The sequence below is a fragment of the Platalea leucorodia genome, assembly GCF_965183815.1.
Source record: "Platalea leucorodia genome assembly, chromosome: 5".
Taxonomy (NCBI): domain Eukaryota; kingdom Metazoa; phylum Chordata; class Aves; order Pelecaniformes; family Threskiornithidae; genus Platalea; species Platalea leucorodia.
Genome location: NC_138827.1, coordinates 31,593,739 through 31,606,480, shown reverse-complemented (window position 1 = coordinate 31,606,480; position 12,742 = coordinate 31,593,739). Strand labels below are relative to the sequence as shown.

Genomic DNA, 12,742 nt, shown 5'->3' with positions numbered 1-12,742 from the left:
ATTAGCTATTTTAGTATTTATTGCAGTATTTGGTAGCAAGCCTTCTGCACTAAGTTGATTTTTTCCAACTGCACAAGACAAGTTTACTACTCAAAGCATGCAACTTTCACTTCTGACTCACGTTAAGTAGCCCTGGGCCTCAACTTCGTAATTGCTCACTGTAAGCAGGACAGAACTTGTTTACTATTTGAGGAACTGAAGTTAGATACAAGATCTTAGCCTTTAAGAGTTTATCTTTACAGGTACATAAAGATCACAGGGTTCTAGCTCACTTATATTGCTAGGCAATAGCTCCTTCCCCAGATCCTCAGCTCTCAAGTTCAGAACTTTACTACAAGCCACCTTTAACCATGAAGCTACACAGCAGACACAGCTTCAGTGTAACTTAAGGCCATAGTCATGTGCTTTGAGTTTTACAGTATGCACAGGATCAGAATAAATACAAGGCTGAGCACACCACATTTTATAGCACCACCACCCTTCTTTTGATCTTAAATCATATGACTACAAGCTAATAGGTAAGCGGCATATTCTCATCCCCATTCCATGTAGTGAAAGAGACTACAGATGAATGTTGTATATCCAAGGAAGTTTGCTTTCCAGAAAGCCCAGTCTTCCACTCCTCTACAGACAGTGTTCAAACCGAATGCTGGATTCCCAGAAATTTAGCATAAACAGTCATAGTTTTGACCAAAGTGGATGCAGAAGTGAGTAAGTTGACATGGTGCATGAAAATATGCCCAGCCTTTGTCAGTCACATTTATGCTTCATGCTCTGGGTATTGTAGTATTGCTTAAGTCTGACAGACTAGTATCAAACCATGTTCCTCTACCTAGTAGCAATGTCATGAAGAGTGTAGAGTACTTCACTACTGCAACATGAAAACTAAGTATTAGTATCTCCATTCCAATGGAGCTGTAAAAGGCCTTTAGGAATTGAGATGGCCTCAAACAGCTCAGTAGGCAGAGCTTTCAGAAGTGCAGCCTGCATTGTTTTCAGGTCTCCTGATGACTATACATAAGAACAGCAGACAGTATGCTCTTTCCACAAGTTTAATAGAGTTACAAAAGGATACCACTGCTCTATATGCAACACATGTCTAACCACATACACTGCCTTGTCACTAAAGTCAATAGGGCTTGATGTACAGATATTGATCATTAAGATTTTCTATGAAGGTAGTGTCAACAGGACAAACTTTCCTTCGAGTAAAAAAGTTACTGTTTATACCTATAACATGATCCCTTGACTCAGATGCAATGACTTAATCAAAGTTCAGTAACTGATGCTTGCTCTTTATGTAAGGCATACTAGTTTCCACCCAGACTGAAAGTTTACTTCTGCTTGGAGAAATACTCTTTACTTTTCTGAACATCAGGCTTGATTGTGTCACTGCCAGGCTTCCAGCCAGCTGGGCACACTGAAATGATAAGAATGTTTAAGTCTTATCAGCTGCTCCTGCAGAACATGTTTTACACATCATTAAAGCAAACTAGCAACTCAAAACATGTACACATCTTGGCAACATACAGAAAGTGCATTATTCAGTGTGGCATTATGTTCAGTTTATTTTACTTATTTCCATTTATTCACTAGGAGTAGCACCCAAGGAACCACGTGTTTGCCCACGGAACAGTAGGCTCTTTACACATGCACCCCTCCCTGCCCCACTTAAAAGCTTCATAGAAGCTTGACAGCAAGGTAACACCAACTCCAGCAGCCTGGGTCAGAAGGTTTTTACAACTATTACAGTACACTTCTCTCCTTGGATCCAGTCAAGTCTATGTTCTCCTTATCTTTAATCAACCCTAGTACCATTCTCCAGTTTAATGGAAAGGGGGAAGAAGAGTTAAACTGTCTCTAGTTCCCCTATATGGCTACCAAGAGGCCACCAAGATGCAGAGGTTGCACAGCCTCAAAATTGCAGTGACTCCTGAGCACCATTTTTTCGGACGCAGTCTTCCTTGTATACAGCCATCCAAGGCTTAATGCATGCTCCACACAAGACTGGCTATTTTAGCTATAGTATTCTCAGCTTCTGAGTGTTACTACACACCTTATTCTGGTTTATCCTGGTTTAGATGAGACTGCAGTCCTAGTTCTGGAGGAAAAGCTTTGGCCAGCTTTTGACTACTCTAGGGCATAGTAAACCCTAAAAGGCTTCATTTGCATGACATGTGACTGCTCCATCATCAAATATTAGGGATGTCTCCTCAGCTGACAGAGGATGGCAAAGAAGTTCAAAAACACTGACTCTCTTCAGGCTATAGCATAGCCACAATAGCAGCTTGTTTTAATAAAATCTGCCATTGATTTACCAGTTCTGGAGCAAGTTAAGTATGACCAGCAGCAACACATGTCATTAGTTAATGACAGCTGAAGACTACTAATAGCTACATAGCAATTTTGAGTTTCCATAACCTTGTTCAAACCTTTCATCTGCAGTGTTTTTGGTTTTTTTTTGTTTGTTTGGTTGGTTTTTTTTTTAATTCCTGCAGAAAAGCTACCAGCCTCAAGCAGCTTGTAATTCTTGAACTATGGGCACAAAGACTCCCATCCATTTTCCTCCCACTACATTTGTGTCCGTGTGTGGCGAGGCCAAAGATCAGCAGGCTTTCTGGGAATTTAAATGCTTTGTCTAACAGACTGCATAAAACATGGCCTTAGTAGTGATGGTCTCAACCTACCGAATCTGAGAGCAGAGTCTAAATTACACTGACCCTTGCAGTCTAAGTTATTAGATGTTCTTCATTTCTGTGTCTAATTGAAAGGGAGACAACTGCTATGTGCTCAACAGGACATCAAGCACCAAACTGATTTAAGTGGTATTTCAACATTAGCAAGTACTCAAATGGACAATTAACTGGAATAGGATAAATATAGCATTATGGTGTCCTTCAACAAGTAGCTTTACAGAACCAGCTGCATTTCAAGAGGCACCATTACTTGCTGTTCACAGATCAATACATGTACTTAGCATCTTTCAGTAATCCTTGATTTAACCTGCCTAGTTAATGCTGTTCTCTAGAAAAAACATTTAAGATTAGAAAGAGGAAGAACTGTTACCTTCTCCATGTTTATCTGTAAACTGGAAGGCCTGGACAAGTCTGAGAGTTTCATCAACAGAACGGCCAACAGGAAGATCATTGATTGTTATCTGCCTCAAGATCCCCTTCTCATCAATTATGAACAGACCCCTAAAAAGAAAAAACCCACATCCCTAAAGTTAAACACAGCTTTTGAAAGACTGATTAGACTGAATTAAGTTTCAAAAACTCAAGTTCAGTATTCTACTGTGGCAGTAAGTTCTGTCATCTAGTATTACTGACCTCTTCCTAAAAAAAACTACCACCTTCAGTGTATGCATAGCACTGAAACATTAGCAGTTGAAAGCCTAACATTCAGCAGGAACTAGGAGGGACAGGAGGTAAGTCAAGACACTAATGCAGGAAAGCCATGCTTCCTACTTAAGGAAGACACTAGTAGAAAAACAAAGTGGAAGAGAAACCCAAGGAAAAAGCGAATTGAAGGAAAGGCATTCTTACGTTCAAAGAATAACTACACACACTGTTCTCAAAAAACCCAACCCAGCAATGGCTCATCAGTTAGTCCTCCAAAGTCATGTGAAGAGTTAGAAGTTCAGCTCCCTCAGCAACTTTAACTGAACAGTTCACTAAAAGATAAGGCTTGGGTTTTAATTCATCTGTACCTTACTCACTAGCCTAAATACCTGTAATAACTTTCGTAACTATGTAGGTCTTGCATTACCAATATTTGCAGAAGCCCATCTGCATGAGACTCCTGCACTGTGCAGATAGGTAATCAAAGGGAAGCAGCAGGCATTTGTCTAGCTTACCAAAACCATGAAAAGCCTAAACACTAAGGAGAGTGTAGTAGCATCTCCCTCTGTAGGAGCGTTTGATAGCTTGAAGCGGTTTATATCTAGAATAGCCAATAGCTTCAGCTTGCTGCAGGTGTTCCAAGTACACGCAAGCTCTGTGTTCAACTCACATGCTCCGCGTATTGCAACATAAGACTTTAACAGCAAGTTTACCTTCTTGCATATTACCTGTATGCAATACCTTCATCCTCTTTCAGTACTCCATATTCTTTGGCGATGACACGTTTTGTGTCAGAAATCAAAGGGATTTTCATAGTACCCAAACCACCTTGTTTCTTAGGAGTGTTGATCCTAAAAGAAGGAAGTTTAAATGTTAAAAATATGGACAGTTCAGAATAAAGTATGAGGTACAACAGAAGCTGATCCTTTCTACAACATCATACTTGGCCTGCCATGAGGCAACAGAAGAACTGAACAGTATGCTCAGTTCGATTCAGAAGCACCTGGCACTACCAATACTTCAAGTGCCTTTATTTGATGCTTCAGTAAGCAAGTTTGAATACACTCAGGATTCAGTTCCTGCAAGAACTGAGACCAGGCAGAACATTCTAGTAGGTTCGAAGGCTGATTCTTACCAGGCGAGGTGACAAAAGTGAGAGTCAACAGAAGCTCCAATTACTTCACAGTTAATTTTCTTGAATTCATCAGCTCTGTCACTGTATGCAATAATTTCAGTTGGACAGACAAAAGTGAAGTCCAGGGGGTAGAAGAAGAACACAACATATTTTCCTAGAAAAGCAATATAACCAGTTAATCTCTTACCTTTATAAGAGTTGTCATATTCAATATCAACCATTCAAATACTGATAGAGGAGAAAGGACTTGATACAACACTACCTTTAAAGATTAAATGGCAAACTAGATGCCTCTATTTTAAGACTTGCTATATAGGTGGCAAGCCCATAAAGCACCTAGGGGATTCACACTTCCGCCAAATACCATTTACACCACTCTTCAAGGCCACTCTACAGCTCTAAGGCAGAACCCTACCCAACTGAAGTCTCCAAAAGCCAGACTGTCAAATTTGAGAGGGAATGCCTGTCTCCTGGGTCTACTCCCATAGGCCTGCCCAGAGTACACCTAGTACCTACACTAGAAGACCCTAGGGTTGACTACTAACAGAGTGCAGAAATGTCATGGGTCTGAAAGGCTACAAGCCAAGGAGACATTTTAATTGAGTGGGTGACTAGCCTATACCTACTCACTGCCCTCGTGCAGCTTGAGGGCTGCAGCTTCCAGTGAGAAATGTCTCTTTTTGAGGCCATCCACATTGGTACTTGAATACTTCAGGCTTTACCTTTGATTTCAGTAAGTTTGCCTTGCCAAAAAAGCATTTTGCCAGTACTCCCAAGAAAGTAACTTCATTGGTTAGAGGAAAGAATCTACTTTCCATTGACGGAAAACCTACAAGAGAAGGTTTTGCCGTTCCACATGGTACTCTGGAGATGTTACATCAGTCTCATAGTATGATAGACAGGACAAATAAGCCTGATCCAAGATGACAGTTTAGTGGAGTTGTATGCCAATTAGCAACCATTGTCATAGCTGGGACATTCAGCCATGCTGCTGACAGCTTCCCAAGCACACTCCGGCCATCACCAAGAACCACTGCACAAGTGGTCATTATTACTTCAAAACCAAATCAAGAGGTATCCTTAGATGCCCTCCGCTCCTGCATATGGCCAGATTTTATCTGTGTCATTAGAGAAGCACATAAGCTTACCTTTATAGTCAGAGAGTTTGATGTCTTTGAATTGTCCATCTGGCATTACAGCCGTGGCAGTAAAGTCAGGGGCCGGCTTTCCAATGAAAGCTGATCCTGAAGACATCTTGATTTAATCTAGATAGGAGTTAATAACAGTACAGTTTAGATAATAGTACATTTGCACCCGGAAGTAAGCATTTATTCAAAGCATCTTATCAATTTAGATTGAACACCAAAGACAGTTTATCAGCGCTTGGTCTTGCAACACAAAGCTTAAGAGCGAAATTAGTTTTAACTTTGTCACCTGGGTAGTCTAGTCAACACACTAGCTTTTTTCCTAAAGCAGCAACACAGTTAGATACAGTTCAATAATCACAGCCTAGATATCTAGACCAAGCCACTACATAGATTACTAGCACTTCAAGATCTATGGCGCATTAGCCTCCTAATGATACAGTAATGGTTATCTTTGACCAACAGCTCAACACAGTCTGGAACAGGGCTAGCCTTCTTTCAGTTCCACTCAGTGGATGAGCTGGCAAGTCTGGGGTTTAGAACTTTTGATGAGCAGACCCTTGTTTAAGTTTACAAGGGAACTTAAGACCTCAAAACTTTATCTTCCTGTTGATTTCAGAAAAAAACAGCTTTTGTTAATCTCCAGAGAACAGTGCTCTGCATAACTACGCTTTAGCCTTTCAAACAATTAAGCCTTGTTTTATTTGCAACTAGAAAGACTCACTGTATACATGGGAATCACATGCTATGTTAGCAATTAAAAATTCACCAAGTCTTAAACCTGTACAGCCAGGTCATTTTCCCCCTCCAAGTCTACTGAAAAAGAGTAAGAGGGTACACAAGGACAAGAAAACTCTACTCCTGGCTGCCTGCCCTAAAAGCTAGTCATTTGTAATACGCCCTGCGCAGTATTTTTGCTCAGTCTGGGAATACTGTATTTGTGCATCACTTTAGAATTCCAGTTTCTTGCAGAGCATAATCTTTCAAATAGGTAATTTTATGAACCTTGTTTCATCAACTCAAAATCTTCTTAAAAGTGATTTCACTTAAGTCATTGCATACACTGCTACAAGCACATGCTGCCTTGGAGATAAAAAAGCCTCTGAAAGGTTAGCATGAGTCTCATGTTGCTAAGGAAAGCCAAGATTCAAGGATTCTTCCAAGTCCTGCCTGCAAGGCACTACGTCCATTCTAAAAAAAGCTTAAAAACACCTCATTTCTTGGCTCCTTCCCCCTTGCCAGACACTTTCTTCCTGGAGAACTAGCCCGTAAGTCATAAACCTTTAGCCTTCAATCCAAGTTCAAACTAATCAGTTTAGCGTCTTTTCAGTAAAAGTTCTACCTTTGAAAGCTTCTCTTACATACCCTGACAGGATATTGACAGCAATCATCTACCTCTCAGTTTTCATTTCGAGAAGTGCCAGCCTGTTCAGTGTTTTTAACTGCTTTTTGCAACAAAGCTCTTTATCCCTGTGTTCATCCGACGCTTTAGTCTTCAACTGCAGCAGAGGGGGAGTAAGTCGTGTGAACGGAGGTGGCCAGACCTACAGAGTATCCACGGGCTCCTACTGAAGCCGCCTGGCAGGGGGACATCCATAACCCCTCTGCCGAACATCACAGGTAGCCATGAACGCAGGGGCAATTCCGAAAGCGCAGCTCTGCCAGAGGGATGGGGGGCAGCCATTGCATGATATGTACTCGAGATGCCTCCAACCAGGGAGTTTTATCTTATAAGCAAGAGCTGTTTTATCTGGAGTGCACGAACCCCACGTTTTGTCACGGAGATACATTCTTGTCCATTACTCAAGCTCAAGGTCATCCTTTTGCTCAGTACTATACCAGTCCTCCTGTACTCGCTCCACCAGCAATTCCCTGGCGTATTGTACTAGGTATTCAACGTCAAATGAACGCTGTCCAACTGCTCTTTGATACTTCCCCTTTCTAAACTACAACTTATTGCCCCCTTTTTAGGTAACATGAAAATCTTTACTATCGGCAGGGGATTTCAGTTGCCTTGTACTGCGAGAGAACCACCTGCTTTCCCCAGAGCACCTACTGCGACCCGCCAGCATCTCTGCTCTGCCGTGCGGGGCGAGCACCCCTTCTCGCGTGCTCTGCCCGGATTTTTAGCCACAGCATTTCCTAACCCACGGGGGCACAGACCACAGGCGCAGCGCGTTATTTCCTTTCCTTCGAGAGGAAAGGAGAGCGGGCGCCGCAAATCAAGCACGCTTCAGTCAGGTCAGAGTGTATTTCAGTTGCTCGTAGCCGCACACAGCCTCAATTATCTTCAAATTGCAATTATAATAAGCCAGGCCTGCGCTCTTTAACGCGTAAGTCGTACCTTCAGGATACACTGAGCAGAAGTGAAAGGCCGTTTCAAAACACGCCAGCAGCCTTCCACTTTGCCGCCCTCAGACCGGCACAAAAACGCGGTTAAGCCGCCGAGCCGCGGCCGGCACAGAGCGCTATCGCCGCAAGTCCCCGCCGTCCGGCCACGCCGCGGCCAGGTGCGCGCCGACCGCCACAGGCGTTTTGCCCAAAAAGCCCTGAAGCGAGACCAAAGCATTCACCCGCTCTGTGATAGGGGGCACCCCCCCAAGCCGAACCCGGCATTGGTTTTTTTTTTTTTAAATAAGACTTGGAGGCGGGGGCCCGACCCGCGGGCCGCCCGCCCGCCGCTGAGCCTCAGCCCCGCAGGGCGGCGGGGGAGCGGCGGGGCGAGGCGGCTCCGCTCCCGGCAGCCGCGCTGCAGCCCGGCCGCCCGCTCCCCCCTCGGGGACCGGCCCCGGCTCCTCCCCGCGCAGCGCAACGGGCAGAGCCGATAAAGGCAGGCGGGCAGGGAAGAGCGACCCGCCCGCCCCCTCGCTCGGCCCCCCGGGGGACGAGCAAACGAGGGAAGAAAGCGGCAGCCCCAGCAGGGCGCTCCGCGGGGCGGGGGTGGGGGGGATGCGGCGAGCGAGAGCTCCCCCTCCACGCCGCGCTCACGACGCCATCCGCGCAGAGGGGGAGGGGAAAACAAGCAAAAAAAATAAAATGCGGGGAAAAAAAAAAAAAAAAAACCAAAACACGCATAAGAGAAAGCCATGTGCAAACCCCCCAAACGAGCACCACCCGCAGCAAGCAAGCAAGCAAGCAAGCAAGCAAGCAAGCACGCACCCCCCGACCGCCCCCGCCGCCCTCACTCACGGGCAGAGCCGAGTCCGCAGCGGCGAGCAGGAACCCCAAACTGCGGCAGCCCCCCTCCGCGCCGCCCCTTTATACCCGCCCCGCTCTCGCGAGGAGACGGCGGCGGCCGCCCGCAAGGGCAGCATGACTTGGCAGGTTGGCGGCCCGCCCCGGCGGGGCTGGGCGATAGCGGGCGTTGGGCGCCTTATCGAAACGGAGGCGCTGCCCCGGGCTGTTGAACAGCGGCAAAATAATTTGAGTAAGTGGAGATAATTCTCTGGATAGCGTCCTAGGAGGTGCCGTGGAAGTATCCGGTGTAATGGTTGTAAACGGTTAACGGGAAGATGATTCAGATGGCTTATTGCAAGAAGAAATTACTTTTTAATGCTTTAATATAAGAAAGCCATAATTATTAGAAGTCATCGAAGAGGCAGAGGATACACAGGATTTTGAGGGGAAAATAAGAGATGACTGGCATGTCATTCAGGTGAATGGGAGTTGGCCGTTGACTTGATTATCAACAAAATCAGACCTATTAACAAAGCAGTATGCATTCGCTGTGTTACATAGGTGTGGGGTCAAATCTGTATCTTCTCGCTCTTTATTATCAACTGTTTCCTCAACCTGATGCTATTTCCCAAGGCTTTCATTGATTCTTCTTCATCAATGGGAAGACTGATCCAAGTCGTGCAAGTCAGCAAAAAAGCTGAAAACTAAATTAAGTGTCACCTGTGAGCTTCGGCGGTAGGATGGAAACTCCTGGAAGATAAAATATTCACTTCAGGGAGTTTTGACTCATTCCCAGAGTGAAGCTGCTCTGAGGGATATTGAACCTGAGTGAATCCTTATAAGCATTGTGTTTGGATCCCAGACTGAATTGAAGCAGTCATGGTACTTTTTGAGGCCCAAACCCTGAATTTAAATATAAAAGTTTTATTAAATAATGAATACTAAAGGCCATTAAGGACATATCAATGACAAAACTGCCTTCTTTAGTCAAAAGTGATAAATGTGTTTGCCAACTGATTTTTACTCATCTGTTTTGCAGTTTACAGTTGTGTTTCTTCTACCTGTTAAAACTTTGTTATAAATTGTAATGAGGAGAAAACCACAAAGGATTAACAAAGTTTAAACGTTTACAATCTGCATCACTCTGTAGCGTTGCTGGGTGACCAAACCCATGTGGTGATTCACCCAAGAGATGACTGGTTTCGGTACCAGATGAAATTACTCCTTAAATAATAAAAGCAAAATAACATATATATGTGTACTCAGAAAAAAAACCTGCACTCACCTTAATGCAAATAATTTATCTACTGCTGTTTCTGTTGTTACAGCATGCTTAATCTTTTACAGAAAGAAGTTTGTTACTTTCTTAACATCAGTGTTGTGACGATAATTGAGGCCTATGAATTGAGACATGTATACACCTACCTATCGACTCAGGCTATGAACCGGTGAACAGATTAACCCCTGAAAGGTCAGGCAGTCCTAATTAAAACCTCTAGAACAATGTAGTCTTACTGCAACTCTGGCATGTTTACCAATGGACAAAGCAGTAATGACTTTCTCATGGTTTCAGAGTCCTTTAATGCTTGTTATGCTCATTTCTCACACTTTCAGGTGCATAATTACCCATTCTGCATAGCTGCCACAATGCAGTTTGTTCCAGGTTTGTGCCTTAAGCATTGCATTTCCATTCATAAGCCCATGGCCTCATTATTTTTGATTAGTTTCTGAGCTAGTCTTTCCAAACATCAGTTTCTGGAGGTTTTGGAGTGATAAATTGTCAGGGCCACTCCTTGTTCAGTGAGCAGATGGGTTTCAGTAGCTTTTTTGAAATCTTTAGATGTAAGATGCTACTTAGATATTAAAAAAAAAAAAAAAAGAGCTCTCCAAGAAAGAAAGGGCACATCTACCCAAGCGGGTGCTGGAAGGACAGAGTTCTTTCCACACCTCGCTTCTCCACACTCTGTTGTTCACACAGGGGATTAACCGTCGTGTAGTGTTCTGCTAAAATAGCTGTGAGACGGGATCAGCTTGTACCTGATTAGCATGGAGCATCAGGAGCCCAAGTGCAGGCCTCTTTGCACCCATCCATACAGATATGGCCCCAATAAGTACTTTACCTATTAACAAGGAGGAGCTGGCAGGCTCTGCAGTGCCAGAGCACTGAAACTACCCAAACATTTCCAAATGGGTAACCACAACAGATTTACGTATATCATTTTGATCACGGTATCTCCCATGTATCTGGGTTGGGAATGGGTCCCTGATGTGAAAAACTGTGTGTAAAAACAAAGGTAAAGAAACAGGTCCTCTTTCAGAACACGACCGCGCATTTGGGTCTCCCTGCATTTTGTCAGAGAGAATCTGAGGATTTTATGTAAGTGTATCCAGGACTTGTAGAGTAAGATGGACCTAGTCGGAACAGCAGCGTCACCTGGGCTTGAGCAATGCTGGGCGTGCCCCTTGAGCACATACACGTCAGTTCTGCGGCAGAGATGACCCTCGCGTGCTCTTTAAAGGCAGCACGTTAAGACATCATCGCTCATCTCCTGCAGAGCAGATCACTGCACGTGCAGAAAGCCCGCTGAATCCTGAACTTACTGTATACACGTGGTGCCATCAGGGGCACGGTAAGAGTAAAACCCTGGCCATGTGGGGACGTTTTAATACAATATATGCAAAAAGTCGACTGAAAAGTCAACAACTGAGATGTTCCCAAGCCGTGGGGCACAATAGTTTTAACGATAACAATTACATCTCATTACATACACAATGCACATATTTGCTGTCCTTGTTTTGCTCAAGTGAAGACTGTATTTCTACGTCAAAATGTCTTGGATTGCCTCTTCCTTCTCTGTATATATATATTTTTTTTAATTAACAAACTTTATTACTGTATGTTTGGATAATCACTGCCTTTTGATGACAAAACATTTTATCGTCTTCCTTACCTTTTCTCTTTTACTCCCTGTTACATTATTGGAGGCTGAGGTTTGTTAAAGTTTTCATGTGATATTAATATAATTCAAGCATCTTCTATTGCATTAAGACTGTAGATTTTCAAATGGATTTGTGATTGACAGTATGTCCATAAAAATAAATCAAACCCAGCAGTGATTCCTCCCCCTTTGTTCCTTCCTCTTCTCAATTTTCTATTCCCTGTTACTTTTAATTGTCTTGTCCTTGCAGTCTCTTTCCACTTTCCTGTATTTTGTCAAAACAGGCCGCACAACAGAAAAGTCTGGTCATGTGCATGCCCCAGAGATTAATTAACCTTTGTGCCTTTAAGCCTCCTGAGCAGTTCCAGTGAGAGCAGCAGGGAACGAATCTGCAGCAGAATTATCTTTCTGGAAATAAATAACAGCCTCTTCAAAGCCCTGTTGGATATATATATTGCCTTATTTCTGATCTAACCTTACTATTTTAAAATTCTGAATGTTTATAGGTTACTTATAAAAACAGAAACGTGCAGTAAAAGTCAAAACTGGTTATAATTTTCTTTAGCTGTGTTTAAGATTACGTGTACAGTCCCATAAACCTAGGGGTTGTCTTTCAGGTACAGGCCAAAGTCTGCTCCTGTTGAAGGCTGTACCTTCGACTACAATAGCGAGATTGTACCTACCCGGAGGTAAGCACCCTGCTAAAATCACTCTGCTTTAATCTTACTTTCAATCTCCCTGCACAAATAAGGAACCGCACGCTTGCGTGCCCGCAATGAAAGGCGCCTCAGCCCTCTCGGGAAGCGCCGCGCCTTTTCGCGCAGAGGCTGAAGCAAAAGGAGCGGGCCTGGCTTGGGGCTTTCCCCGCGTTCCCGTTATCGAGGGCTGCACATAAACCCGGGGAAATTCTGTCTTCCTGCCAATAAAAACAGCTTCCAGAAGCCAAGGCAAGCAGCAGGCAAGGGGACTTCTGCGTAACCGCGCACGCTTCGCGCGGCCCGCATC

The 12,742-nt window shown here is 44.0% G+C and overlaps 1 protein-coding gene across 3 annotated transcripts; it reads right to left on the bottom strand.

Moving 5' to 3' along the window:
• Nucleotides 1-1,036: 1,036 nt before the first annotated feature.
• On the bottom strand, nt 1,037-8,959 carry PRDX1 (peroxiredoxin 1). 3 transcript variants are annotated; one of them, XM_082313646.1, is made up of 6 exons: nt 8,811-8,959; nt 5,625-5,741; nt 4,477-4,630; nt 4,070-4,192; nt 3,067-3,197; nt 1,037-1,420 (listed from the first exon to the last, which is right to left on the bottom strand). In XM_082313646.1, the coding sequence occupies exons 2-6, from the start codon at nt 5,728-5,730 to the stop codon at nt 1,335-1,337; spliced, it is 600 nt and encodes a 199-aa protein (XP_082169772.1). In that variant the 5' UTR covers nt 5,731-5,741; nt 8,811-8,959; the 3' UTR covers nt 1,037-1,334. The 3 variants fall into 3 exon arrangements, with proteins under 3 accessions (XP_082169772.1, XP_082169773.1, XP_082169774.1); XM_082313647.1 differs by lacking the exon at nt 8,811-8,959 and adding an exon at nt 8,435-8,446; XM_082313648.1 differs by lacking the exon at nt 8,811-8,959 and adding an exon at nt 7,966-8,163.
• Nucleotides 8,960-12,742: the final 3,783 nt, after the last annotated feature.

What these genes read in the sequence shown, in the direction of transcription:
- PRDX1 (XM_082313646.1), bottom strand. Translation starts at nt 5,730, where the DNA reads ATGTCTTCAGGATCAGCTTTCATTGGAAAGCCGGCCCCTGACTTTACT. An exon ending in CAAACTCTCTGACTATAAAG is followed by an intron (nt 4,631 to 5,624) that starts GTAAGCTTATGT and finishes TTGCTTTTCTAG; the next exon opens with GAAAATATGTTGTGTTCTTC. An exon ending in CACTTTTGTCACCTCGCCTG is followed by an intron (nt 4,193 to 4,476) that starts GTAAGAATCAGC and finishes TCCTTCTTTTAG; the next exon opens with GATCAACACTCCTAAGAAAC.